The sequence below is a fragment of the Pelodiscus sinensis genome, chromosome 7, assembly GCF_052426305.1.
Source record: "Pelodiscus sinensis isolate ZL-2025 chromosome 7, ASM5242630v1, whole genome shotgun sequence".
NCBI classification, from domain to species: Eukaryota; Metazoa; Chordata; order Testudines; family Trionychidae; genus Pelodiscus; species Pelodiscus sinensis.
In genome coordinates, this window is record NC_143058.1 from 721,139 (window position 1) to 742,846 (window position 21,708).

Consider the following 21,708-nt stretch of genomic DNA (forward strand, 5'->3'; position numbering starts at 1 on the left):
AATGCGATTGCTCCCTTGTTGGGTAGACCTGATAGAATAGTCCATAAGGACGCAGACGAGGCAGAAATGTCCAGTAAATATTTCTGTTCTGTATTTGGGGCAATAACAAAGAATATAGCATCTGATGTGACTGCGTCGCTCTGTCTAGGTGGCAAGAGCACTCTTTCAGAACAGAGCTGGCTAGATCCTTGGAGGTTGGGTCCATCAGTGGCCGTTAGCCAGGCTGGGTAGGGAGGGTGTCCCTGGCCTCTGTCTGTCTGGGAAGGGATCACGTGAGGATCCCTGTTCTGTTCCCTCCCTCTGGGGCACCTGGCCCTGGCCAACAGAACCCCAGGCTGGCTGGACCTTTGGCCTGACCCAGTCTGGCCGCTCTGCTGTTCTATCCCACTAGCATCTCAGGCGGTGCAAAGAGCAGCTCCTACAGCCGCTGGCCCGAGTGACGTGCATTGGGAGGTTCCATAGAGCTGCCGGGGGACGTGCTGGGCTGCTGCTGTCGAGTGTCAGTAGCTGTCGGAGCCGGGAAGGCCCAGAGGCCTGGCACTGAGCGATCCTTTGCCATGACTTGGAAAGGGTCCGTGGGCTCACCGGGTCCTGCTCCTGGCTTTGACCCAGAGCGACACGCTGCAGCAGCCTGGGAGCTGAGCTGCTTTATGAAGGTGCAAGTGTGTAACTAGCCGCTGGGGCGACGTTTGCACCCTGGCCCCTTTCGAGTCAGGGCAGGCGTTTTCCCGTGAGCGCCAGGCTCCGCCACGATGGATCCGGGGTGTCTGGTGGCCAGTGCAACGGGGGCAGGGCCAACGGTCACAGTGGTCCCTTGTGCCTTCTAACGTATCCGTTGCATGAAGGATTCACCTTCGGTTCCAACCCCAGCCGGGGCCCTGTGGTCGACGGCTGCAAAGACTTAGCAGAACCTGAAGGTCAGTCCCTGAGCCCCCCGCTGAGCCGCCCGTCTCCCCGCCCAGAGCCGCCCGTGCGGATCGTCAGCTCCAACGAGGCGGCGGCGCATGCCTACGTGTCCGGGGCGCGCGTGGTGCTGGCGTGCGAGCTGTCCCGGCCCGACGCCCCCGCCCACTGGTACAAGGATGGGCTGGAGGTGGAGGAGGGCGAGCGCCTGCGCCTGGAGCGGGAGGGGCCCCATCGCCGGCTCCTCATCCCCTCGGCCCGGCCGCAGGACACGGGGGAGTTCGTGTGCGACGCGGGCGGCGACTCCGTCTTCTACAGCGTCTCCGTCACAGGTGGGTGCGCCCGGGTCCCCCGGCGGGTGGGCCCCATAGCCCCAGCCGGCAGGTGGTGACGCCCCCCCGTTGCCCAGCCGGCAGGTGGTGACATCCCCCCCATTGCCCAGCTGGCAGGCTGGTGACACCTCTCAACTCTCCTCCCTGTGGCCCCAGCCAGCAAGTCCGCCAGGGGGTGGGGAGTCTCTGGACCCTCAGGAGATGGGGATCGGCCATCTCCCCGCTGTTCCCGGGGTGCAGACTCACAGGCCCGTGCTGCAGCGCCCCACAACTCCCAAGGAGAACCCTTCAGTGGGCCAGCCTCCTTAGGCACCCCAACCCCGGGGTTAGAGCATAGCCCCCTCCGCCTCCTGGGGCCACTTCCCACGGGCCTGGGGGGACACCCCTTCTCGAGGGCCACCCTCGGGTTAGCCCCAGGCGCCTCCATCTCCTGGAACCGCTTCTCCTGGTCTCCCACGCGCCTGGCTCTTGCAAGCCCCCTTCCTCCTCCTGCCCCGGCTAGGGGAGCCAGGGGGCCGCTTTTGAACCAGACCGTCGGGATGTGAGCTCTCTGTCCGGGAAACATGGAGACAATAGCATGGAATGGCCGTGGGAATGGCCGGTGTTTTCTAATAGGTCAGTTGTATTCTCAAGCAAAATGCAGGACAATGTAGCACTTTAGGGTCTGTCTGCACTCCCCCGCTAGTTCGAACTAGGGGGTAATGGAGGCAACCGCACTTGCAAATGAAGCCCGGGATTTGAATTTGCGCTACACGGGGTTCGAACCAGCCGGGATTTAAAAATGGCGGCTCCTGCTTATGCAAATGAAGCCGGAGAAATTCAAATCCCGGGCTTCATTTGCAAGTGCGGTTTGCCTACATTACCCGCTAGTTCGAACTAGAGTGGTAGTGTAGACAGACCCTGAGAGACTAACACGATGCTTTATTAGATGATGAGCATTCGTGGGTCTGAGGAAGTGGGTCTGGCCCACGAAAGCTCATCACCTAATAAACCAGCTTCTTAGTCTTTAAAGTGCTACATTGTCCTGTGTTTTGTTTCAACTACCCCAGACTAACACGGCTCCATTTCTATCACTAGTTGTATTCTCATGAGTATCGGTGCCCAGCTGCGCACTGCCTGGCTGGCCGATGGCTCAGGCTGCGCGGGCGTCCTCACCGGGACCATGCACGGGACAGGCAGCACCCTGAGATCTGCGTGTGCCTGGGCCAGTACCGCTCCCTGCCGGCCAGTTCCCCCCCAGCCAGTCCTGCTCCTCCTGACCCCCCCAGCCAGCCCCGCTCCCTGCCGGCCAGTCCCCCCCCAGCCAGTCCTGCTCCCCCTGACCCCCCCCAGCCAGCCCCGCTCCCTGCCGGCCAGTCCCCCCCCAGCCAGTCCTGCTCCTCCTGACCCCCCCAGCCAGCCCCGCTCCCTGCCGGCCAGTCCCCCCCCAGCCAGTCCTGCTCCTCCTGACCCCCCTAGCCAGCCCCGCTCCCTGCCGGCCAGTCCCCCCCCAGCCAGTCCTGCTCCCCCTGACCCCCCCCAGCCAGCCCCGCTCCCTGCCGGCCAGTCCCTCCCCAGCCAGTCCTGCTCCTCCTGACCCCCCTAGCCAGCCCCGCTCCCTGCTGGCCAGTTCCCCCCCAGCCAGTCCTGCTCCCCCTGACCCCCCCCAGCCAGCCCCGCTCCCTGCCGGCCAGTCCCCCCCCAGCCAGTCCTGCTCCCCCTGACCCCCCCCAGCCAGCCCCGCTCCCTGCCGGCCAGTCCCCCCCCAGCCAGCCCTGCTCCCTGCCGGCCAGTTCCCCCCAGCCAATCCTGCTCCCCCTGACCCCCCCCAGCCAGCCCTGCTCCCTGCTGGCCAGTTTCCCCCCCTGCAGTCTCCCCTAGCCAGCCCTGCTCCCTGCCGGCCAGTTCCCCCCCCTGCAGTCCCCGCTAGCCAGCCCTGCTCCCTCCCAGCCAGCCCCGCTCCCCCCGGCCAGCCCCACTCCCTGCCACCCAGTTACCCTCCCAGCCAGCCCCACTCTCCCCAGCCAGCCCCACTCCCCCCAACCCCCTCCCCCGGCCAGCCCCGCTCCCTGCCAGCCAGTTCCCCTCACAGCCAGCCCTGCTCTCCCCAGCCAGCCCCACTCCCTGCCAGCCAGTCCCCCCCAACCAGCCCCACTCCCTGCCGGCCAGTCCCCCCCAGCCAGTCCTGCTCCCCCTGACCCCCCCAGCCAGCCTCGCTCCCTGCCGGCCAGTCCCCCCCCAGCCAGTCCTGCTCCCCCTGACCCCCCCCAGCCAGCCCCGCTCCCTGCCGGCCAGTTCCCCCCCAGCCAGTCAGTCCTGCTCCCCCTGACCCCCCCAGCCAGCCTCGCTCCCTGCCGGCCAGTCCCCCCCCAGCCAGTCCTGCTCCCCCTGACCCCCCCCAGCCAGCCCCGCTCCCTGCCGGCCAGTTCCCCCCCAGCCAGTCCTGCTCCTCCTGACCCCCCCAGCCAGCCCCGCTCCCTGCCGGCCAGTTCTCCCCCAGCCAGTCCTGCTCCCCCTGACCCCCCCAGCCAGCCCCGCTCCCTGCTGGCCAGTTCCCCCCCAGCCAGTCCTGCTCCCCCTGACCCCCCCCAGCCAGCCCTGCTCCCTACCGGCAAGTTCCCCCCCCAGCCAGTCCTCCCCCTGACCCCCCCAGCCAGCTCCGCTCCCTGCCGGCCAGTTCCCCCCCAGCCAGTCCTGCTCCCCCTGACCCCCCCCAGCCAGCCCCGCTCCCTGCCGGCCAGTCCCCCCCCAGCCAGTCCTGCTCCCCCTGACTCCACCCAGCCAGCCCTGCTCCCTGCCGGCCAGTTCCCCCCAGCCAATCCTGCTCTCCCTGACCCCCCCAGCCAACCCAGCTCCCTATCGGCCAGTCCCTCCCCAGCCAGTCCTGCTCCCCCTGACCCCTCCCAGCCAACCCAGCTCCCTGCCGGCCAGTCCCCCCCCCCCAGCCAGTCCTGCTCCCCCTGACCCCGCCCCAGCCAGCCCCGCTCCCTGCTGGCCAGTTCCCCCCCCAGCCAGCCCTGCTCCCTTTGACCCCCCCCAGCCAGCCCTGCTCCCTGCCAGCCAGTTCCCCCCCCTGCAGCCAGCCCCGCTCTCCCCAGTCAGCCCCACTCCCTGCCAGACAGTTCCCCCCCAGCCAGCCCCGCTCCCTGTGACACCCCCCCCAGCCAGTCCTGCTCCCTCTGACACCCCCCCAGCCAGCCCCGCTCCCTGCTGGCCAGTTCCCCCCCCAGCCAGTCCTGCTCCCTCCCAGCCAGCCCCGCTTCCCCCGGCCAGCCCCACTCCCTGCCGGCCAATTCCCCCCCCAGCCAGCCCCGCTCCCTCTGACACCCCCCCAGCCAGCCCCGCTCCCTCTGACACCCCCCCAGCCAGCCCCACTCCCTCTGACACACTCCCAGCCAGCCCCACTCCCTGCCGGCCAATTCCCCCCCCCCCCAGCCCCCTGCTCCCCCTACCTCCCTCCCAGCCAGCACAGCTTCCCACCATCTGGTTCCCCCCCCAATCTCTCCCAACCAGCCCCGCTCCGTTCCCCCCGCCCCCCATCTTAGATCAAGTGTCCGGTATTCTTTGGTAACCCTGCCCCCAGTCACTCACTGCCGGGTGCTTCTCCACCCGTCTGCAGGCTCTGTGCCCCGGAGCCTGTCAGCTCAGCACCCCCTCTGCTCAGAGCAGCTGTGCCCCCGCTGTGCGTCCCCCCGCCGAGCCGGGGAGTGCAGCTCGCAGGCTGGCAGCGGAGCCCCCGCCCTGGGGCACAGCCACGCCCCTGCTGAGGAAGATCCTGGTCTCCCAGCCCCACAGGTGTGCATCGCCCCGGTGCCCGAGGCCCCGCGGCACCGGGAGCTCCTGGCCGGGCTGCCCCTGCTCCTGCAGTGCGAGCTGTCCGTGCCCGAGGCGCCCGCGCACTGGCTGAAGGACGGGGAGCCGGTGGAGGCGGACGAGGAGGTGGCCCTGCAGGCGGAGGGGTGCACCAGGCGGCTGTTTGTCCGCGCCGCCCGCCCCGCGCACTCCGGGACCTACACCTGTGCAGCAGGCCTGGCGACGCTCAGCTTCACGGTGGCCGTGGCCGGTGAGCAGGGCTGACACCCCCAGGCAGCGGGGTGGGGCTGCGCTGTGCGCCCCGACAGGCAGCGGGGTCCCCCCGAGGCGGGGCCTGTCCCAGCAGGGGCCAGCTCCCAGCCTCGCAGGCAGCGGCCCCGCCGGGTGGCAGGTGTGTGGCAGACCCCTGGCTCCCCTTCCCCCCTTGCCATGGGCCACCAGCCTGCTCAGAGCCCCAGCCAGCCCCGTGCACAGAGCTCTGCCCCGAGCCCTGGCTCTTCCTGCTGCGGGGTGTGTGTGACTGGGGGGGGGGGTGACTGCGGGGTGTGTGTGTGGGTGACTGTGTGTCGGGGTTCCCCTGCCTCCTGCACCCCCGAAATGGCACGAACAGACTCTACCAGCCAGTAGAACAGAGGGAGTTTATTGCTTCTCCAGGATACAGCACAGCACAGATGGAATCTGGTCCCAGGAACTGGGGCTAGGATGCCTCAGCCCCCCTTGAGATGGGGGAGCCTGGGCCCCTAAATCCCAGCCCCTTCCTTAGGCTGCTTCCTCCATGGGTGTGTCTAGACTACTGAGTTTTGTCGACAAAACTAAACCTGCGTCTACACTAGCGCTGAGTTCTGTCGACATAACGTTGACAGAACTCAGTAGTTTTGTCGATGCTGGTAAACCTCATTTTACGAGGCATAACGCCTTCTGTCGACAGAGTTCTGTAGGGTTGTGTCTAGACTACAGGGTTCTGTCGACAGAAGGTGTTATTGCCTGTAGGGTTGTGTCTAGACCACAGGGTTCTGTCGACAGAAGGTGTTATTGCCTGTAGGGTTGTGTCTAGACCACAGGGTTCTGTCGACAGAAGGTGTTATTGCCTGTAGGGTTGTGTCTAGACTACAGGGTTCTGTAGGGTTGTGTCTAGACTACAGGGTTCTGTCGACAGAAGGTGTTATTGCCTGTAGGGTTGTGTCTAGACTACAGGGTTCTGTCGACAGAAGGTGTTATTGCCTGTAGGGTTGTGTCTAGACTACAGGGTTCTGTAGGGTTGTGTCTAGACTACAGGGTTCTGTCGACAGAAGGTGTTATTGCCTGTAGGGTTGTGTCTAGACTACAGGGTTCTGTAGACAAAGCAGCTTGCTTTGTCGACAGAACTGAATGTGTCTAGACGCTCTGTTGACAGATACTGTCGACAAAACTTCAAACCCTGTAGTCTAGACGTACCCCCCGACAGAAACTGCCTCTCCTCCAGCCCTGCCCACCCTCCCCCCCCCCGCCAGGGGTTGGTCTCCGCCTTCCCCCCTTTGTCTCTCCCTGGGAGGCGACCTGTCGGACAGGTCGGGAGACTCCTGCCTAGTGACTCGTCCCTGCCCTGCTGGGCCGGGCTGCAAACAGCCGCCAGTGGGGTCACCCACTGCCCAAGCCCAGCAACCAGCAGGGCCCCCCCAGCACACTGGGTTACAGAGCAGACAGCCCCCCCCACTATCTCACAGCGTGACTGTGGCGGAGGAGGGGGGACTGCGGGTATGTGTGACTGTGTGGGGGTGTGATGGAGGGTGTGTGACTGCGGAGGGGGGGTGTGAGAGACCGTGGGGGGGCCGCGTGTGAGACTAGGGAGCTAGGGATTCAAGCAACTGCGGCTCCATCTAACGCAGAACAAGCCGCGTCGCAGGGACTGGCGAAGGCCAGGCTGGGCGCTGCACCCTGCCTTGGGCAGCAAGGGGGCCAGGAGGGTCCCAGCTGGCCCAGCCCCCCCCACCCCCTGAGCCGCCCGTCTCCCCGCCCAGAGCCGCCGGTGCGGATCGTCAGCTCCAACGAGGCGGCGGCGCACGCCTACGTGTCCGGGGCGCGCGTGGTGCTGGCGTGCGAGCTGTCCCGCCCCGACGCCCCCGCCCACTGGTACAAGGACGGGCTGGAGGTGGAGGAGGGCGAGCGCCTGCGCCTGGAGCGGGAGGGGCCCCATCGCCGGCTCCTCATCCCCTCGGCCCGGCCGCAGGACACGGGGGAGTTCGTGTGCGACGCGGGCGGCGACTCCGTCTTCTACAGCGTCTCCGTCACAGGTGGGTGCGCCCGGGTCCCCCGGCGGGTGGGTCAGGGCAGCTCTGCCCCGTTGCCCAGCCGGCAGGTCGGTGACTCCTCCCTCCCCCTCCGTGGCCCCAGCCGGCAGGTCGGTGACTCCCCCTTCCCCCCCCCCCGTTGCCCAGCCGGCAGGTCGCTGACTCTCCCCTCCCCCCGTGGCCCCAGCCGGCAGGTCGGTGACTCCCCCCTCCCCTCCCATGGACCCCCCAGCAGGTCGGTGACTCCTCCCTCCCCTTCCATGGACCCCCCAGCAGGTCGGTGACTCCCCCCCCATGGCCCCAGCCAGCAGGTCGGTGACTCCCCCCTCCCCTCCCATGGACCCCCCAGCAGGTCGGTGCCTCTTTTCCTGGTGGGCAGCTGACAGGTGGGCTCTGAGCAGCACACAACCTCCCAGCCCGACCCCTGGGGACCTCTGCCCGCCAGCCCTGGGAGAAGTGGGGCTCAGAGGGGCAGTGACCCCGGAGCTCCCTGGGCGGCTGGTTGAGCGTTTCCTGCCAGCCCAGCCGGTCTCCAGAGCTGGGCTGGGCCCATGGGAGGGGCAGGCCGGGGTCGGTGGAGCAGCCCCTTCCCCGCCCCCCGAGCCCATCCTGCCCCTGGTGCGAACGCCGCAGAGCCCCCGGTGCGGATCCTGCGCCCCCTGGAGCGCGCCCAGGAGCGGTGGGTGCTGGCGCCGGAGGCCCTGGAGCTGCGCTGTGAGGTGTCGCGCGCCGAGGCCCAGGTGCGCTGGTTCAAGGACGGGCTGGAGGTGGAGGAGGCGGAGAACCTGCTGCTGCGGGCGGAGGGGGCCCAGCGCTGGCTGCGTGTCCCGCAGACCCGGGCCCAGGACGCCGGCGAGTACGTCTGCGAGGCCGGGGACGAGGCCGTCTCCTTCGACGTCAGGGTGTCAGGTGAGTGGGGTGGCTCCCCCAGCAATGGGCCGAAGTCCGACCCCCGCGGCAGCGTGGCGCCCTCGTGGGGCAGTGGCCGCGTGTTCGCCAGCGGCGCCGTCCATCCGTCCCTCTGCATGCCGGGAGCCAGGGGGTGCTGGCCCTGCGTGGAGCGGGCCGGCGGGGGGGACCCGCATCTCCTCGCTGCCTCCCTTCGCAGAGCCCCCCGTGCGGATCCTGCAGCCGCGGCGGGCGCCCCCCGCACTGAGGGCTGCGCTGGGCGAGACGGTGACCCTGGCCTGCGAGCTCTCGCGGGGGGACGTGCCGGTGCAGTGGGAGAAGGACGGTGCCCGGCTGGAGGCCGGTGGCAGCCTGATCCTGGAGGAGGAGGGGGCCGTGCGGCGCCTGGTCATCCCTGCGGCCGGCCCAGAGCATGCTGGGAAGTACGTCTGCCGCGCGGCCGACGATGCCAGGACGTTTGCTGTCCAAGTGTCTGGTGAGTGAGAGGCCGACGCGGGGGCATGCGGGGCCGGCCTGGGCCCTTAAATCGCTGCTGGAGCTCCCCGCGGGGCATGCTGGGCGGCTCGTGGTGCTGCCGAGGGAGGCGGGGGCGCCATGTGCTCCGGATGGCACTATGGGCATGCCACAGTCAGGGCTGGGGATGGATGGGGGGAGGCCGTGCCGCGATCAGGGCGGCGCTGGGGGGGGGGTAGAGCCGTGCCATCAGGGCCGGAGGAGTGGAGGGGGGGGAGAGCCATACCGTGGTCAGGGCAGCACTGGGGGGGGGGGAGAGCCATGCCGTCAGGGCCGGAGGAGTGGAGGGGGGGAGGCAGTACCGCGGTCAGGGTGGCGCTGGGGGGGAGGCCGTGCCGCGGTCAGGGCGGTGCTGGGGGGGAGGCCGTGCCGCGGTCAGGGCGGCGCTGGGGGGGAGGCCGTGCCGCGGTCAGGGCGGCGCTGGGGGGAGGCCGTGCCGCGGTCAGGGCGGCGCTGGGGGGGGGAGGCCGTGCCGCGGTCAGGGCGGCGCTGGGGCGGGGAGGCCGTGCCGCGGTCAGGGCGGCGCTGGGGGGGGGAGGCCGTACCGCGGTCAGGGCGGCGCTGGGGGGGGGAGGCCGTACCGCGGTCAGGGCGGCGCTGGGGGGGAGGCCGTACCGCGGTCAGGGCGGCGCTGGGGGGGGAGGCCGTGCCACGGTCAGGGCGGCGCTGGGGGGAGAGGCCGTACCGCGGTCAGGGCGGCGCTGGGGGGGGGAGGCCGTACCGCGGTCAGGGCGGCGCTGGGGGGGGAGGCCGTACCGCGGTCAGGGCGGCGCTGGGGGAAGGAGGGTGCCGCGGTCAGGGCGGCGCTGGGGGAGGCCGTGCCGCGGTCAGGGCGGCGCTGGGGGGGAGGCCGTACCGCGGTCAGGGCGGCGCTGGGGGGGGCCGTGCCGCGGTCAGGGCGGCGCTGGGGGGCCGTGCCGCGGTCAGGGCGGCGCTGGGGGGGGGAGGCCGTGCCGCGGTCAGGTGGCGCTGGGGAGGCCGTGCCGGCCGGTCAGGGTGGCGCTGGGGGGAGGCCGTGCCGCGGTCAGGGCGGCGCTGGGGGGAGGCCGTGCCGCGGTCAGGGCGGCGCTGGGGGAGGCCGTGCCGCGGTCAGGGCGGCGCTGGGGGGGAGGCCGTGCCGCGGTCAGGGCGGCGCTGGGGGGGGAGGCCGTGCCGCGGTCAGGGCGGCGCCTGGGGGAGGCCGTGCCGCGGTCAGGGGGCGGCGCTGGGGGGGGGAGGCCGTGCCGCGGTCAGGGCGGCGCTGGGGGGGGAGGCCGCCGCGGTCAGGGCGGCGCTGGGGGAGGCCGTGCCGCGGTCAGGGCGGCGCTGGGGGAGGCCGTGCCGCGGTCAGGGGCGGCGCTGGGGGGAGGCCGTGCCGCGGTCAGGGCGGCGCTGGGGGAGGCCGTGGCCGCGGTCAGGGCGGCGCTGGGGGGGGAGGCCGTACCGCGGTCAGGGCGGCGCTGGGGGGAGGCCGCACGCGGTCAGGGGGCGGCGCTGGGGGGGGGGGAGGCCGTGCCGCGGCCGGGCGGCGCTGGGGGGGGGGAGCGCCGTACCGCGGTCAGGGCGGCGCTGGGGGGAGGCCGTGCCGCGGTCAGGGCGGCGCTGGGGGAGGCCGTACCGCGGTCAGGGCGGCGCTGGGGGGAGGCCGTGCCGCGGTCAGGGCCGGAGGAGTGGGGGAGGCCGTTCCGCCATCAGGGCTGAGGAGCGTGGCGGGGGAGGGGAGCCGTCCTTGTCAGCCCAGGGCCCCGTCCCCCTCTCTGGTCTTAGCCAGGCTGCCGGGAGCGCCCCGCCTGCCGTCTGCAGCCGGTGCTGCCCCCCCCGCCGTGCGGCGGAGCCCGCGGGTCTCGGACGTCCGTGTCTGGGCGGCTGGGGCCGCGCGCTGTCGCTCCAGAGCCCCCTTGGCTTGGGACCTCAGCCCCACAGGCGGGAGCTCTCTTCTCCGGCCCCCGGGAGCCATGCAGCTTGCCGGTGGCTGCCCCGTGGGTGCCAGGGCCCAGACACTGCCCCCGGGCGTGGCCCCTTCTCGCCATCTGGTCCCGGCTGCCAGCCTGTGTTGCCCTCCCCCAGGCTGCTCTGTGAGTGAGGGGGTTAGGCTGCTGAGGTAAGGTGGGTGGGGGTGGGTGGTTTAGGGGAGTGGGGTGGGGGTTACAGGCTGCTCTGGGGGTGGGAGGTTAGGCGGGGGGTGGGGGGTTACAGGCTGTTCTGTGTTGGGGTGGGGAGGGTTAGGTGGGTGAGGGGGAGGTCACAGGCTGCTCTGTGTGGGGGTGGGGTGTTAGGCGGGCGGGGTGGGGGTCACAGGCTGCTCTGTGTGGGGGGGGTTAGGCGGGTGGGGTGGGGGGGTCACAGGCTGCTCTGTGTGGGGTGGGGGGTTAGGTGGGTGGGGTGGGGGTCACAGGCTGCTCTGTGGGGGGGGGTCATACGGGCGGCCTTGGGGGTATTTGCCCGGCTTGGGAGGGTCTAGGCGGTGCCGACCGGGAGTTGTGGGAACCCCCTTTCCCCGGCGTGCGGCGCGGCGGTCCTGGGGGGAGGCCCTGCGCTCCATGGGAACCCCCTTTCCCCGGCGTGCGGCGCGGCGGTCCTGGGGGGAGGCCCTGCGCTCCATGGGAACCCCCTTTCCCCGGCGTGCGGCGCGGCGGTCCTGGGGGAGGCCCTGCGCTCCATGGGAACCCCCTTTCCCCGGCGTGCGGCGCGGCGGTCCTGGGGGGAGGCCCTGCGCTCCATGGGAACCCCCTTTCCCCGGCGTGCGGCGCGGCGGTCCTGGGGGGAGGCCCTGCGCTCCATGGGAACCCCCTTTCCCCGGCGTGCGGCGCGGCGGTCCGGGGGGGAGGCCCTGCGCTCCATGGGAACCCCCTTTCCCCGGCGTGCGGCGCGGCGGTCCTGGGGGGAGGCCCTGCGCTCCATGGGAACCCCCTTTCCCTGGCGTGCGGCGCGGCGGTCCTGGGGGGAGGCCCTGCGCTCCATGGGAACCCCCTTTCCCTGGCGTGTGGCGCGGCGGTCCTGGGGGCAGGCCCTGCGCTCCATGGGAACCCCCTTTCCCTGGCGTGCGGCGCGGCGGTCCTGGGGGGAGGCCCTGCGCTCCATGGGAACCCCCTTTCTCTGGCGTGCGGCGCGGCGGTCCTGGGGGGGAGGCCCTGTGCTCCATGGGAACCCCCTTTCCCCGGCGTGCGGCGCGGCGGTCCTGGGGGCAGGCCCTGCGCTCCATGGGAACCCCCTTTCCCTGGCGTGCGGCGCGGCGGTCCTGGGGGCAGGCCCTGCGCTCCATGGGAACCCCCTTTCCCCGGCGTGCGGCGCGGTGGTCCTGGGGGCAGGCCCTGCGCTCCATGGGAACCCCCTTTCCCTGGCGTGCGGCGCGGCGGTCCTGGGGGGAGGCCCTGCGCTCCATGGGAACCCCCTTTCCCTGGCGTGCGGCGCGGCGGTCCTGGGGGGAGGCCCTGCGCTCCATGGGAACCCCCTTTCCCCGGCGTGCGGCGCGGCGATCCTGGGGGGAGGCCCTGCGCTCCATGGGAACCCCCTTTCCCCGGCGTGCGGCGCGGCGGTCCTGGGGGCAGGCCCTGCGCTCCATGGGAACCCCCTTTCCCTGGCGTGTGGCGCGGCGGTCCTGGGGGCAGGCCCTGCGCTCCATGGGAACCCCCTTTCCCCGGCGTGCGGCGCGGCGATCCTGGGGGCAGGCCCTGCGCTCCATGGGAACCCCCTTTCCCCGGCGTGCGCGCGGCGGTCCTGGGGGGAGGCCCTGCGCTCCATGGGAACCCCCTTTCCCTGGCGTGCGGCGCGGCGGTCCTGGGGGGAGGCCCTGCGCTCCATGGGAACCCCCTTTCCCCGGCGTGCGGCGCGGCGGTCCGGGGGGGAGGCCCTGCGCTCCATGGGAACCCCCTTTCCCCGGCGTGCGGCGCGGCGGTCCTGGGGGCAGGCCCTGCGCTCCATGGGAACCCCCTTTCCCCGGCGTGCGGCGCGGCGGTCCTGGGGGGAGGCCCTGCGCTCCATGGGAACCCCCTTTCCCCGGCGTGCGGCGCGGCGGTCCTGGGGGGAGGCCCTGCGCTCCATGGGAACCCCCTTTCCCCGGCGTGCGGCGCGGCGGTCCTGGGGGCAGGCCCTGCGCTCCATGGGAACCCCCTTTCCCTGGCGTGCGGCGCGGCGGTCCTGGGGGGAGGCCCTGCGCTCCATGGGAACCCCCTTTCCCTGGCGTGCGGCGCGGCGGTCCTGGGGGCAGGCCCTGCGCTCCATGGGAACCCCCTTTCCCTGGCGTGCGGCGCGGCGGTCCTGGGGGGAGGCCCTGCGCTCCATAGGAACCCCTTTCCCCGGCGTGCGGCGCGGCGGTCCTGGGGGGAGGCCCTGCGCTCCATGGGAACCCCCTTTCCCTGGCGTGCGGCGCGGCGGTCCGGGGGGGAGGCCCTGCGCTCCATGGGAACCCCCTTTCCCCGACGTGCGGCGCGGCGGTCCTGGGGGGAGGCCCTGCGCTCCATGGGAACCCCCTTTCCCCGGCGTGCGGCGCGGCGGTCCTGGGGGGAGGCCCTGCGCTCCATGGGAACCCCCTTTCCCCGGCGTGCGGCGCGGCGGTCCTGGGGGCAGGCCCTGCGCTCCATGGGAACCCCCTTTCCCTGGCGTGCGGCGCGGCGGTCCTGGGGGGAGGCCCTGCGCTCCATGGGAACCCCCTTTCCCCGGCGTGCGGCGCGGCGGTCCTGGGGGCAGGCCCTGCGCTCCATGGGAACCCCCTTTCCCCGGCGTGCGGCGCGGCGGTCCTGGGGGGAGGCCCTGCGCTCCATGGGAACCCCCTTTCCCTGGCGTGCGGCGCGGCGGTCCTGGGGGGAGGCCCTGCGCTCCATGGGAACCCCCTTTCCCTGGCGTGCGGCGCGGCGGTCCTGGGGGGAGGCCCTGCGCTCCATGGGAACCCCCTTTCCCCGGCGTGCGGCGCGGCGGTCCTGGGGGGAGGCCCTGCGCTCCATGGGAACCCCCTTTCCCTGGCGTGCGGCGCGGCGGTCCTGGGGGGCAGGCCCTGCGCTCCATGGGAACCCCCTTTCCCTGGCGTGCGGCGCGGCGGTCCTGGGGGGGAGGCCCTGCGCTCCATGGGAACCCCCTTTCCCCGGCGTGCGGCGCGGCGGTCCTGGGGGGAGGCCCTGCGCTCCATGGGAACCCCCTTTCCCTGGCGTGCGGCGCGGCGGTCCTGGGGGGCAGGCCCTGCGCTCCATGGGAACCCCCTTTCCCTGGCGTGCGGCGCGGCGGTCCTGGGGGCAGGCCCTGCGCTCCATGGGAACCCCCTTTCCCCGGCGTGCGGCGCGGCGGTCCTGGGGGGAGGCCCTGCGCTCCATGGGAACCCCCTTTCCCTGGCGTGCGGCGCGGCGGTCCTGGGGGCAGGCCCTGCGCTCCATGGGAACCCCCTTTCCCCGGCGTGCGGCGCGGCGGTCCTGGGGGGAGGCCCTGCGCTCCATGGGAACCCCCTTTCCCCGGCGTGCGGCGCGGCGGTCCTGGGGGGAGGCCCCTGCGCTCCATGGGAACCCCCTTTCCCTGGCGTGCGGCGCGGCGGTCCTGGGGGGAGGCCCTGCGCTCCATGGGAACCCCCTTTCCCTGGCGTGCGGCGCGGCGGTCCTGGGGGGAGGCCCTGCGCTCCATGGGAACCCCCTTTCCCTGGCGTGCGGCGCGGTGGTCCTGGGGGGAGGCCCTGCGCTCCATGGGAACCCCCTTTCCCCGGCGTGCGGCGCGGCGGTCCTGGGGGGAGGCCCTGCGCTCCATGGGAACCCCCTTTCCCCGGCGTGCGGCGCGGCGGTCCTGGGGGGAGGCCCTGCGCTCCATGGGAACCCCCTTTCCCTGGCGTGCGGCGCGGCGGTCCTGGGGGCAGGCCCTGCGCTCCATGGGAACCCCCTTTCCCCGGCGTGCGGCGCGGCGGTCCTGGGGGCAGGCCCTGCGCTCCATGGGAACCCCCTTTCCCTGGCGTGCGGCGCGGCGGTCCTGGGGGGAGGCCCTGCGCTCCATGGGAACCCCCTTTCCCCGGCGTGCGGCGCGGCGGTCCTGGGGCAGGCCCTGCGCTCCATGGGAACCCCCTTTCCCCGGCGTGCGGCGCGGCGGTCCTGGGGGGAGGCCCTGCGCTCCATGGGAACCCCTTTCCCTGGCGTGCGGCGCGGCGGTCCTGGGGCAGGCCCTGCGCTCCATGTGAACCCCCTTTCCCCGGCGTGCGGCGCGGCGGTCCTGGGGGGAGGCCCTGCGCTCCATGGGAACCCCCTTTCCCTGGCGTGCGGCGCGGCGGTCCTGGGGGGAGGCCCTGCGCTCCATGGGAACCCCCTTTCCCTGGCGTGCGGCGCGGCGGTCCTGGGGGGAGGCCCTGCGCTCCATGGGAACCCCCTTTCCCCGGCGTGCGGCGCGGCGGTCCTGGGGGGAGGCCCTGCGCTCCATGGGAACCCCCTTTCCCTGGCGTGCGGCGCGGCGGTCCGGGGGGGAGGCCCTGCGCTCCATGGGAACCCCCTTTCCCCGGCGTGCGGCGCGGCGGTCCTAGGGGGAGGCCCTGCGCTCCATGGGAACCCCCTTTCCCCGGCGTGCGGCGCGGCGGTCCTGGGGGCAGGCCCTGCGCTCCATGGGAACCCCCTTTCCCGGCGTGCGGCGCGGCGGTCCTGGGGGCAGGCCCTGCGCTCCATGGGAACCCCTTTCCCTGGCGTGCGGCGCGGCGGTCCTGGGGGGAGGCCCTGCGCTCTATGGGAACCCCCTTTCCCTGGCGTGCGGCGCGGCGGTCCTGGGGGGAGGCCCTGCGCTCCATGGGAACCCCTTTCCCCGGCGTGCGGCGCGGCGGTCCTGGGGGGAGGCCCTGCGCTCCATGGGAACCCCCTTCCCTGGCGTGCGGCGCGGCGGTCCTGGGGGCAGGCCCTGCGCTCCATGGGAACCCCCTTTCCCTGGCGTGCGGCGCGGCGGTCCTGGGGGCAGGCCCTGCGCTCCATGGGAACCCCCTTTCCCCGGCGTGCGGCGCGGTGGTCCTGGGGGCAGGCCCTGCGCTCCATGGGAACCCCCTTTCCCTGGCGTGCGGCGCGGCGGTCCTGGGGGGCAGGCCCTGCGCTCCATGGGAACCCCCTTTCCCTGGCGTGCGGCGCGGCGGTCCTGGGGGAGGCCCTGCGCTCCATGGGAACCCCCTTTCCCTGGCGTGCGGCGTGGCGGTCCTGGGGGGAGGCCCTGCGCTCCATGGGAACCCCTTTCCCCGGCGTGCGGCGCGGCGATCCTGGGGGGAGGCCCTGCGCTCCATGGGAACCCCCTTTCCCCGGCGTGCGGCGCGGCGGTCCTGGGGGGAGGCCCTGCGCTCCATGGGAACCCCCTTTCCCCGGCGTGCGGCGCGGCGGTCCTGGGGGAGGCCCTGCGCTCCATGGGAACCCCCTTTCCCCGGCGTGCGGCGCGGCGGTCCTGGGGGCAGGCCCTGCGCTCCATGGGAACCCCCTTTCCCCGGCGTGCGGCGCGGCGGTCCTGGGGGGCAGGCCCTGCGCTCCATGGGAACCCCCTTTCCCTGGCGTGCGGCGCGGCGGTCCTGGGGGCAGGCCCTGCGCTCCATGGGAACCCCCTTTCCCCGGCGTGCGGCGCGGCGATCCTGGGGGCAGGCCCTGCGCTCCATGGGAACCCCCTTTCCCCGGCGTGCGGCGTGGCGGTCCTGGGGGGAGGCCCTGCGCTCCATGGGAACCCCCTTTCCCTGGCGTGCGGCGCGGCGGTCCTGGGGGAGGCCCTGCGCTCCATGGGAACCCCCTTTCCCCGGCGTGCGGCGCGGCGGTCCGGGGGGGCAGGCCCTGCGCTCCATGGGAACCCCCTTTCCCCGGCGTGCGGCGCGGCGGTCCTGGGGGCAGGCCCTGCGCTCCATGGGAACCCCCTTTCCCCGGCGTGCGGCGCGGCGGTCCTGGGGGGAGGCCCTGCGCTCCATGGGAACCCCCTTTCCCCGGCGTGCGGCGCGGCGGTCCTGGGGGGAGGCCCTGCGCTCCATGGGAACCCCCTTTCCCCGGCGTGCGGCGCGGCGGTCCTGGGGGCAGGCCCTGCGCTCCATGGGAACCCCTTTCCCTGGCGTGCGGCGCGGCGGTCCTGGGGGAGGCCCTGCGCTCCATGGGAACCCCCTTTCCCTGGCGTGCGGCGCGGCGGTCCTGGGGGAGGCCCTGCGCTCCATGGGAACCCCCTTTCCCTGGCGTGCGGCGCGGCGGTCCTGGGGGAGGCCCTGCGCTCCATAGGAACCCCCTTTCCCCGGCGTGCGGCGCGGCGGTCCTGGGGGGAGGCCCTGCGCTCCATGGGAACCCCCTTTCCCTGGCGTGCGGCGCGGCGGTCCTGGGGGGAGGCCCTGCGCTCCATGGGAACCCCCTTTCCCCGACGTGCGGCGCGGCGGTCCTGGGGGCAGGCCCTGCGCTCCATGGGAACCCCCTTTCCCCGGCGTGCGGCGCGGCGGTCCTGGGGGGAGGCCCTGCGCTCCATGGGAACCCCCTTTCCCCGGCGTGCGGCGCGGCGGTCCTGGGGGGCAGGCCCTGCGCTCCATGGGAACCCCCTTTCCCTGGCGTGCGGCGCGGCGGTCCTGGGGGGAGGCCCTGCGCTCCATGGGAACCCCCTTTCCCCGGCGTGCGGCGCGGCGGTCCTGGGGGCAGGCCCTGCGCTCCATGGGAACCCCCTTTCCCCGGCGTGCGGCGCGGCGGTCCTGGGGGGAGGCCCTGCGCTCCATGGGAACCCCTTTCCCTGGCGTGCGGCGCGGCGGTCCTGGGGGAGGCCCTGCGCTCCATGGGAACCCCCTTTCCCTGGCGTGCGGCGCGGCGGTCCTGGGGGAGGCCCTGCGCTCCATGGGAACCCCCTTTCCCCGGCGTGCGGCGCGGCGGTCCTGGGGGGAGGCCCTGCGCTCCATAGGAACCCCCTTTCCCTGGCGTGCGGCGCGGCGGTCCTGGGGGGCAGGCCCTGCGCTCCATGGGAACCCCCTTTCCCTGGCGTGCGGCGCGGCGGTCCTGGGGGGGAGGCCCTGCGCTCCATGGGAACCCCCTTTCCCCGGCGTGCGGCGCGGCGGTCCTGGGGGGAGGCCCTGCGCTCCATGGGAACCCCCTTTCCCCGGCGTGCGGCGCGGCGGTCCTGGGGGGCAGGCCCTGCGCTCCATGGGAACCCCCTTTCCCTGGCGTGCGGCGCGGCGGTCCTGGGGGCAGGCCCTGCGCTCCATGGGAACCCCCTTTCCCCGGCGTGCGGCCCGGCGTGCGGCGCGGCGGTCCTGGGGGGAGGCCCTGCGCTCCATGGGAACCCCCTTTCCCTGGCGTGCGGCGCGGCGGTCCTGGGGGCAGGCCCTGCGCTCCATGGGAACCCCCTTTCCCCGGCGTGCGGCGCGGCGGTCCTGGGGGGAGGCCCTGCGCTCCATGGGAACCCCCTTTCCCCGGCGTGCGGCGCGGCGGTCCTGGGGGCAGGCCCTGCGCTCCATGGGAACCCCCTTTCCCCGGCGTGCGGCGCGGCGGTCCTGGGGGGAGGCCCTGCGCTCCATGGGAACCCCCTTTCCCTGGCGTGCGGCGCGGCGGTCCTGGGGGGAGGCCCTGCGCTCCATGGGAACCCCTTTCCCTGGCGTGCGGCGCGGTGGTCCTGGGGGGAGGCCCTGCGCTCCATGGGAACCCCCTTTCCCCGGCGTGCGGCGCGGCGGTCCTGGGGGGAGGCCCTGCGCTCCATGGGAACCCCCTTTCCCCGGCGTGCGGCGCGGCGGTCCTGGGGGGAGGCCCTGCGCTCCATGGGAACCCCCTTTCCCTGGCGTGCGGCGCGGCGGTCCTGGGGGCAGGCCCTGCGCTCCATGGGAACCCCCTTTCCCCGGCGTGCGGCGCGGCGGTCCTGGGGGCAGGCCCTGCGCTCCATGGGAACCCCCTTTCCCTGGCGTGCGGCGCGGCGGTCCTGGGGGGAGGCCCTGCGCTCCATGGGAACCCCCTTTCCCCGGCGTGCGGCGCGGCGGTCCTGGGGCAGGCCCTGCGCTCCATGGGAACCCCCTTTCCCCGGCGTGCGGCGCGGCGGTCCTGGGGGGAGGCCCTGCGCTCCATGGGAACCCCCTTTCCCTGGCGTGCGGCGCGGCGGTCCTGGGGGCAGGCCCTGCGCTCCATGGGAACCCCCTTTCCCCGGCGTGCGGCGCGGCGGTCCTGGGGGGAGGCCCTGCGCTCCATGGGAACCCCCTTTCCCTGGCGTGCGGCGCGGCGGTCCTGGGGGGAGGCCCTGCGCTCCATGGGAACCCCCTTTCCCTGGCGTGCGGCGCGGCGGTCCTGGGGGGAGGCCCTGCGCTCCATGGGAACCCCCTTTCCCCGGCGTGCGGCGCGGCGGTCCTGGGGGGAGGCCCTGCGCTCCATGGGAACCCCCTTTCCCTGGCGTGCGGCGCGGCGGTCCTGGGGGGAGGCCCTGCGCTCCATGGGAACCCCCTTTCCCCGGCGTGCGGCGCGGCGGTCCTGGGGGGAGGCCCTGCGCTCCATGGGAACCCCCTTTCCCCGGCGTGCGGCGCGGCGGTCCTGGGGGCAGGCCCTGCGCTCCATGGGAACCCCCTTTCCCCGGCGTGCGGCGCGGCGGTCCTGGGGGCAGGCCCTGCGCTCCATGGGAACCCCCTTTCCCTGGCGTGCGGCGCGGCGGTCCTGGGGGGAGGCCCTGCGCTCCATGGGAACCCCCTTTCCCCGGCGTGCTGCGCGGCGGTCCTGGGGGGAGGCCCTGCGCTCCATGGGAACCCCCTTTCCCCGGCGTGCGGCGCGGCGGTCCTGGGGGGAGGCCCTGCGCTCCATGGGAACCCCCTTTCCCCGGCGTGCGGCGCGGCGGTCCTGGGCGGCAGGCCCTGCGCTCCATGGGAACCCCCTTTCCCCGGCGTGCGGCGCGGCGGTCCTGGGGGGAGGCCCTGCGCTCCATGGGAACCCCCTTTCCCTGGCGTGCGGCGCGGCGGTCCTGGGGGGAGGCCCTGCGCTCCATGGGAACCCCCTTTCCCTGGCGTGCGGCGCGGCGGTCCTGGGGGGAGGCCCTGCGCTCCATGGGAACCCCCTTTCCCCGGCGTGCGGCGCGGCGGTCCTGGGGGGAGGCCCTGCGCTCCATGGGAACCCCCTTTCCCCGGCGTGCGGCGCGGCGGTCCTGGGGGGAGGCCCTGCGCTCCATGGGAACCCCCTTTCCCTGGCGTGCGGCGCGGCGGTCCTGGGGGCAGGCCCTGCGCTCCATGGGAACCCCCTTTCCCTGGCGTGCGGCGCGGCGGTCCTGGGGGGAGGCCCTGCGCTCCATGGGAACCCCCTTTCCCCGGCGTGCGGCGCGGCGGTCCTGGGGGGAGGCCCTGCGCTCCATGGGAACCCCCTTTCCCTGGCGTGCGGCGCGGCGGTCCTGGGGGCAGGCCCTGCGCTCCATGGGAACCCCCTTTCCCTGGCGTGCGGCGCGGCGGTCCTGGGGGGAGGCCCTGCGCTCCATGGGAACCCCCTTTCCCCGGCGTGCGGCGCGGCGGTCCTGGGGGCAGGCCCTGCGCTCCATGGGAACCCCCTTTCCCTGGCGTGCGGCGCGGCGGTCCTGGGGGCAGGCCCTGCGCTCCATGGGAACCCCCTTTCCCTGGCGTGCGGCGCGGCGGTCCTGGGGGGAGGCCCTGCGCTCCATGGGAACCCCCTTTCCCCGGCGTGTGGCGCGGCGGTCCTGGGGGGAGGCCCTGCGCTCCATGGGAACCCCCTTTCCCCGGCGTGCGGCGCGGCGGTCCTGGGGGGAGGCCCTGCGCTCCATGGGAACCCCCTTTCTCTGGCGTGCGGCGCGGCGGTCCTGGGGGCAGGCCCTGCGCTCCATGGGAACCCCCTTTCCCCGGCGTGCGGCGCGGCGGTCCTGGGGGGAGGCCCTGCGCTCCATGGGAACCCCCTTTCCCTGGCGTGCGGCGCGGCGGTCCTGGGGGCAGGCCCTGCGCTCCATGGGAACCCCCTTTCCCCGGCGTGCGGCGCGGCGGTCCTGGGGGGAGGCCCTGCGCTCCATGGGAACCCCCTTTCCCCGGCGTGCGGCGCGGCGGTCCTGGGGGGAGGCCCTGCGCTCCATGGGAACCCCCTTTCCCCGGCGTGCGGCGCGGCGGTCCTGGGGGGAGGCCCTGCGCTCCATGGGAACCCCCTTTCCCTGGCGTGCGGCGCGGCGGTCCTGGGGGGAGGCCCTGCGCTCCATGGGAACCCCCTTTCCCTGGCGTGCGGCGCGGCGGTCCTGGGGGCAGGCCCTGCGCTCCATGGGAACCCCCTTTCCCTGGCGTGCGGCGCGGCGGTCCTGGGGGGAGGCCCTGCGCTCCATGGGAACCCCCTTTCCGTGGCGTGCGGCGCGGCGGTCCTGGGGGCAGGCCCTGCGCTCCATGGGAACCCCCTTTCCCTGGCGTGCGGCGCGGCGGTCCTGGGGGGCAGGCCCTGCGCTCCATGGGAACCCCCTTTCCCTGGCGTGCGGCGCGGCGGTCCTGGGGGGAGGCCCTGCGCTCCATGGGAACCCCCTTTCCCTGGCGTGCGGCGCGGCGGTCCTGGGGGCAGGCCCTGCGCTCCATGGGAACCCCCTTTCCCCGGCGTGCGGCGCGGCGGTCCTGGGGGGAGGCCCTGCGCTCCATGGGAACCCCCTTTCCCCGGCGTGCGGCGCGGCGGTCCTGGGGGGAGGCCCTGCGCTCCATGGGAACCCCCTTTCCCCGGCGTGCGGCGCGGCGGTCCTGGGGGCAGGCCCTGCGCTCCATGGGAACCCCCTTTCCCCGGCGTGCGGCGCGGCGGTCCTGGGGGGAGGCCCTGCGCTCCATGGGAACCCCCTTTCCCCGGCGTGCGGCGCGGCGGTCCTGGGGGGAGGCCCTGCGCTCCATGGGAACCCCCTTTCCCTGGCGTGCGGCGCGGCGGTCCTGGGGGCAGGCCCTGCGCTCCATGGGAACCCCCTTTCCCCGGCGTGCGGCGCGGCGGTCCTGGGGGGAGGCCCTGCGCTCCATGGGAACCCCCTTTCCCTGGCGTGCGGCGCGGCGGTCCTGGGGGGAGGCCCTGCGCTCCATGGGAACCCCCTTTCCCCGGCGTGCGGCGCGGCGGTCCTGGGGGGAGGCCCTGCGCTCCATGGGAACCCCCTTTCCCTGGCGTGCGGCG

General features: G+C 73.8%; 2 protein-coding genes across 4 annotated transcripts in view; both read left to right on the top strand.

Annotated features, from left to right (window-relative positions):
- LOC142823518 (obscurin-like protein 1) overlaps window positions 1–8,795 on the top strand; it is a 45,250-nt gene extending 36,455 nt beyond the window's left edge. For 2 of the 3 annotated variants that reach the window (XM_089779580.1, XM_089779581.1), the window contains 5 exons: window positions 963–1,235; window positions 5,002–5,277; window positions 7,025–7,297; window positions 7,928–8,203; window positions 8,403–8,795. In XM_089779580.1, coding sequence (XP_089635706.1) covers window positions 963–1,235; window positions 5,002–5,277; window positions 7,025–7,297; window positions 7,928–8,203; window positions 8,403–8,686 — 1,382 coding nt within the window. In that variant the 3' untranslated portion in view covers window positions 8,687–8,795. The remainder of the gene's footprint in view (window positions 1–962; window positions 1,236–5,001; window positions 5,278–7,024; window positions 7,298–7,927; window positions 8,204–8,402) is intronic. The other variant, XM_089779582.1, reaches the window with a different exon arrangement.
- A 182-nt stretch (window positions 8,796–8,977) lies between these two features.
- The window catches only part of LOC142823433 (obscurin-like protein 1), a 78,511-nt gene continuing 65,780 nt past the window's right edge, over window positions 8,978–21,708 (top strand). Inside the window, exon 1 of the mRNA XM_089779994.1 lies at window positions 8,978–9,014. Within this exon, the coding sequence (XP_089636120.1) occupies window positions 8,978–9,014 (37 nt within the window). The remainder of the gene's footprint in view (window positions 9,015–21,708) is intronic.